Consider the following 5,843-nt stretch of genomic DNA (forward strand, 5'->3'; position numbering starts at 1 on the left):
CCTCCCGTGGATTCTACAACAGTAAGCAATTGCAACAGATGCCCTAACTTTTTGAACACACAGTGGCCAGGGTGGTCTTTCTAAAGTATGCCGAGCTCTGCATAAATCTGGAGTAAAAGCCAGGAGCAGTGGACAGGATCTGATGGACCTAGCAGCTGTGGTTCTCAGACCCTTCACTCCCGGGTTCTTTTTCTCCAGCCACTGTGGCCTCGTCCCTGTGCCTCCATCACAGCAGTGGGCCCCAGGGCCTTTGCACCTGACCTTCCCTCCATCTGGATGTTTTTTCCCAGATACCCACAAGACCTGCATTGTCATATCCTTCAGGTCTCTGCTCAAATGTCAGTTATCAGAGAGGCCTTTCCTGTCCTTCTCATAAAGAATAGCAAACCATCCCCTTTCCTGCTGAATTTTTCTCCATAGGGCTTATCATCAGTGCATGTTTGTTGTCCTGTCTCCCAGCAGTACAAGGTCAGCCATCCGAGGCAGAGGTTTTGCTGACTTTGCTTGCTGCTCTGTGCCCAGGTCCCTGAGCCAAGCCTGGCACAGCGTAGGGGCCCCTAAAATTTATGAACTGATAAATGAACTTTGCTCTCCACCCTGCTCTCTGGGTACACATCTTCTTTACCTTATGCTATAAATAATTGTGTGCCTGTCTTATTACAAGCTTTGTGTCTATTTCATGTCCCTGCCTGACCCCCAGCTCCCCAACCCATGCCTAGTACAAAGCCTGGCACAGAATAGGTTTTTGACAAGTGTTTGTTGGACAAGGGACAGGATGGAGAGATGCTTGCTCCTATAGCATCCCTGCCTGTTCCTGGAAGGATGGAGCTACAGCTGCAGTGGAAGGTGGGAGATGCTTGTAGAGTTTTGCATGAAGGCAGCTATCAGTCATAAGAGAGGACACAGAACAGGGCACTCAGTGAGTGTGTGTCCTCTGGTGGGCTGCTGAATCAGATTCTTTCCCAGAAAGCATTTTTTTTTCTCCTCTTCCCAAATGACTGCACTGTCCATGCTTTGCCCCTAACCTGTGACACTCCCCGACATGTCCTGCTCTTCACCCCTTACCTGCCCTGGTCCGCAGATTTCTTGCCTGGGATGCACTTTCTGTCCTTAGAACTTACACATGGATTTAGCCACTGTGAATGTTTAATGCCAGGCAGAAGAGACCGATCCCTGTTGAGTCTTTGCATGGACAGCTGCTGCCCCCGGCCCACGTGTAAGAACATCCCAGGGGATGCAAAGCCCAGAGCCCACGTACCACTGAGACGGCTGACCATGCATGGCGTCTTCGAAGGCCTGATGGAGGAGGAGGGTGTCTTCACAGTTCAGGTGGATGGAGCACTGGTGGTGGGGCAGTGGCTGGCCCCCAGGAGCATTGGGGACTGCCAGGAAGTTGGGCAGCCTGTCTACAGCCACTGAGGGACCAAAGAGGAGAGTCAGATCCTCGGGCCCGAGGGTCCTCCCTCCATAGCTGTCACTTGCCTGCCAAGTGGTGGACTGGGATATGAGAGTATGGAAAAAAAGTTTTTCAGCAGCAAAGTGGGGGCAGGCCAGAGGTCAGGGAAGGGACATGATGACGGAGGTGAGTTCTGCCCACACTTGGAGATTTCTTGCTCAGGTAGTGTCAAGAGAGAGCTCTGCAATCTGTGCCTCTTACCATTGATCTTGGTAACAGGAGACTGGGTGTCCACCTGAGAGATTCTCTCCACGAACTCCTCAGGAAGCCACTCCTGAAAGGAGAAGCCTCCACGTAAGTACTGGGGGTGGCCAAGGCCCCAGGAAGCTGCCTTCTTCCTTTGCTCAGGCTGGTGCCTTGGCCTCTGCCTCCAGAAACTCTCTTCATTGTTCAGAGCTCAGGCAAAGCCACCTCCCCTGTGAAGCGTTCCTGGACCCCCTCCCACTTGGCACTACCCACTTCTGTGCTCTGCCAGTGGCCCACACCTCTGGATAGGGCCAGGGGTTTGTAGGCCTCTTTTCTCTTCCAGTCTGCAAGAGCCTGGAAGTCTTGATTATCTCAGAACTGCCTTAACAAGAGCTTTACACTGATGTTTGTTGAATTTTATTAGTGAACACTCAGAAAAAGTATGCTTTGCCTTATGAATAGCCCTAAGAATAGTTGGGTGCTCCAAGCTCATATACGTATTATCATACCTTTGGGGGACAGGAAGTGTGGTCTATTGCAAAAATTGGCCCAAATCCTCACCCCTCCCTGTATGCATGGCACTTTTCTGTGTAACTTTGTAGTGCCCTCTGGGCTCGGCCATGAGACTTGCATTGGTCAATGTTAGCAAATATGATGCACACAGATCAAACACCACGATGTGTGCGTGATTGAGCTTGCTTGCTTTTGCCCTCTGCCAGACCCTGAGGGCATGCCTGGACTACTGTCCTGGGGATGAAGTCACAGGGAGCATAGCCGAGTCACCCCAGTCACCCCAGCAGAAACTGTCCTGGACCAACCCCAGCCAGCCAACTCCCAAGCATGTGAACAAACCCAGCCAAGATCAGCAGAGCTGATGAGGTAACTCCCAGCCAACCACAGATGCATGAGCAAGCCCAGGTCAGATGAATTCAGCCAAGACCAACTGAGTTCTCCAGACCTGGGTACTAATAGTTCCTATTGCATGCCCAGAAGTTTTGTGGTTGTTTGTTATGCAGCATTCAGGTGGCAATAGATAATTGACACAGACAGTGGAATTAGAGTTGGTAAGGGGGGAAATCAAGATAGCAGGAAAGCTGTAGTAATAATTCAGTAGTAACCTGGGTTCCAGCTCTGGCTCTGCCAACTACCAGCTGCATGGCCTGGGACACCTCACCTCTCTGCACCTTTCTCATCACCTGGGAGGCTTCCTCCCTGCTTGCCACCAGCCCATTACCTGTCTGCTTCTCCAAACACAGAGACCTGGCACTGACATCTCCTACCCCCATGACTTCCTGGTTCCCCAAGGCCCCATTTTCCAATGCCCATCTCGGCAGGCATCTTCCCTCCACAGCCCCGCCCTCACCTGTGGCACCAGCTCCAGGAAGGTGGCCTGCGGCGCAGCGTTGGATAGCACCACTTTGCTCCTCACCTCCGTGCCATCTTGGAGCACGACTCCTTGAACACACCCTTCGCTGTTCACCTGCACCTTCACCACTGTCTAGAGCCCACCAGAAAGAAGCCCCAGAAACCCCCCAGCAAGGGAAATCCAAGTTAGATCTTGGAGGTTTACCATTGCTTATGTCCCAGACACTCATAGCTTCCTTATCCCAAATCCACGCCTCCACCCCTAAGCTCTGCAGCTTCCCCATGAAGCCTTAACCCACCCCCTCCAATATGAAGGCTCAGCCCAATGGGGTATAGTGAGCTGGTAATTTGAAGGGCGTGGGCAGAAGAACTGGGGTCTTGTTGATAATTGCTCAGCCACCAACAGGCTGCACAACCTCAATCTCTTGATGCAGAGCCCCCCCTTGTTCATCAGTAAAATGACAGGCCTTCCAAATCCGAGATTCTGTGCTATCGTGGGATCCTTGCCAATAATCAGGGCAAGGTATAAAGGGGCTGTTCACCTTGTCAGTGAAGATACTTGCTCCATGAGCAGTAGCTGAACTTGCGATGGCATCAGACAGGGCACCCATACCACCCTGGACGTAGCCCCAGGCCCCCTGCATCCCCTCCAGGCTCCCCATCACATGATGCAGCAGCACATACCTGAGGACAGACCATTAGAATCAGTGCCTGGAGGCAGATTTAGTCTCCCAAGTTCTAGGTGCATCTATTCCTTTGTGCTTCTCCCTGCCCCCATCTGGCTCTTTCCCATTCACCTTTAAATGAGCTCAAGGCTTTTGTCAGAGCCCTATGCCCCTCATTCTATACTCTCTCCCCAAGCAGATGTGTCTATGCATAGTTTTATTACCAACAATATGGCGCTGATGCCCAAATGTGCAGCTCCAGCCAGTGTGTCCAGCTACCCACAGACATCACCATTTGGATGTTTTCTTGGCAGGCATCCTAAACCATCACCTTTTCCCCATTTCCAACCTGTTTCTCCTTCAATCTTCCCCACTGCAGTGAATGGTACCTTCAGTTTCCAATAGAATCCCAGGTGTCAACCTTGACCCTTCCAGTCACTCACCAGATCTAATTAAGTGCTGTCAACTCTGCCTTCCGAAGAGCTTTGCACACTCTCTCCCGGCTGCCTCTCTCTCCTCTTCCTTGAACTGCTGCAGCAGTGCCCCTCATTGGGCCACCTTCTCCCTCACTTTCTCCCCTGCAGATCCAGGAACCCTATCTCAAAGCTATGCTCCTGCCACTTCTCTCCTTCCAAAGCCTTCCACAGGCTTAGCATTGCTCGTTGGGTAACAGCCAGGATCATCAAGTGGCCTTGGGGGCTCCTGCCTGCTCATCGGCCCCCTTCTCATTGTGCCCACACACACCCCGCACTCCTACCAAACTGAACTTCCTAGTGCATTGAACAGAGCACACATCCTGTCAACTCCAGCATTTGCATCTGCTGTTTAGTCAGCCTGGAGCCCCCTCCTTCCTCATCTCTTGTTTAGCTAATTCCTTCCTGTCCTTTGCATCTCAGATCAAACATCTCTTCCTCACGGAGGCCTTCTCTGACCCTAGACTTGGCTGTGTCCCTGCCGTGCCTCCTATCGTGCATCTGCTGTTTAGTCAGCCTGGAGCCCCCTCCTTCCTCATCTCTTGTTTAGCTAATTCCTCCCTGTCCTTTGCATCTCAGATCAAACATCTCTTCCTCATGGAGGCCTTCTCTGACCCTAGACTTGGCTGTGTCCCTGCCGTGCCTCCTATCGGTGCTCTGATTAGTTTATTTGATCGATTAGCATGGTCAGATGAGTTTGCTTTGATCGATGAGCTTTGTCTGATGAGTATAATTAGAATAATTAGCTCTGGCTGATGAGTTTACTTAGATCGATTAAGTTGGTCCGATGAGTTTACTTAGATCGATGAGCTTGGTTGGATGTGTTTACTTAGATCGATTGGCTTGTTCTCATGAATTTACTTAGATCGAATATCTTCTCGAATTAGTTTATTTGGTCGAATAACTTGGTCAGATGAGTTTGCTTAGATCGATGAGCTTGGTTTGATGAGTTTACTCAAATCGATGATCTCAGACTGACGAGTTTACTTAGATCGAAGAGCTTGGTGTGATGAGTTTACTTAGATCGATGGGCTTGGTCTGATGAGTTTACCTTCATCAATTAGCTTGCTCTGATGACTTTACATAGATCAATGATTTTGGTCTGATGAGTTTACTTAGATAGATTGGCTTAGTCTGGTGAGTTAAGTTAGATCGATGAGCTCGGTCTGATGAGTTTATTTAGATCGATGGGCTTGCTGTGTTGAGTTAACTTATATCGATGAGCTCTTTCTGAAGAGTTTAATTAGGTCAATGTGCTTGGTCTGATGAGTTTAATTAGATCGATTATCTTGCTCTGATGAGTTTACATAGATCGATTAGCTTGGTCTGATCAGTTTACTTTGATCAATTATCTCTGTCCGATGAGTTTACTTACATCGATTAGCTTTGTCCGATGAGATTACTTAGTTCGATGAGCTTTGTGTGATGAGGTTAGTTAGATCTTTTGGCTTGGTCTCATGAGTTTACTTAGATCGATTAACTTGCTCTGATTAGTTTATTTGATCGATTAGCTTTCTCAGATGAGTTTACTTATATCGATGATCTCGGTCTGATGAGTTTACTTAGATCGATGTGCTTGTTCTGATGAGTTTACTTAGATCGCGCTTTCTCTGATGAGTTTAGTTAGATCGTTGTGCTTGGTCTGATGAGTTTACTTTGATGGATGAGCTCGGTCTGATGAGTTTAATTAGATCGAAG

At 49.4% G+C, this 5,843-nt stretch overlaps 1 protein-coding gene across 7 annotated transcripts in view; it reads right to left on the reverse strand.

The window, feature by feature from the left end:
- PYROXD2 (pyridine nucleotide-disulphide oxidoreductase domain 2) overlaps window positions 1-5,843 on the reverse strand; it is a 31,484-nt gene that overhangs the window by 5,561 nt on the left and 20,080 nt on the right. For 6 of the 7 annotated variants that reach the window (XM_008588649.1, XM_008588652.1, XM_008588653.1 and 3 more), the window contains 4 exons: window positions 3,550-3,691; window positions 3,006-3,140; window positions 1,658-1,730; window positions 1,259-1,415 (listed from right to left, as the gene is read on the reverse strand). In XM_008588649.1, the coding sequence (XP_008586871.1) occupies window positions 1,259-1,415; window positions 1,658-1,730; window positions 3,006-3,140; window positions 3,550-3,691 (507 nt within the window). The remainder of the gene's footprint in view (window positions 1-1,258; window positions 1,416-1,657; window positions 1,731-3,005; window positions 3,141-3,549; window positions 3,692-5,843) is intronic. The other variant, XM_008588650.1, reaches the window with a different exon arrangement.

Source organism: Galeopterus variegatus, unplaced genomic scaffold (assembly GCF_000696425.1).
Source record: "Galeopterus variegatus unplaced genomic scaffold, G_variegatus-3.0.2 Scaffold4942, whole genome shotgun sequence".
NCBI classification, from domain to species: Eukaryota; Metazoa; Chordata; class Mammalia; order Dermoptera; family Cynocephalidae; genus Galeopterus; species Galeopterus variegatus.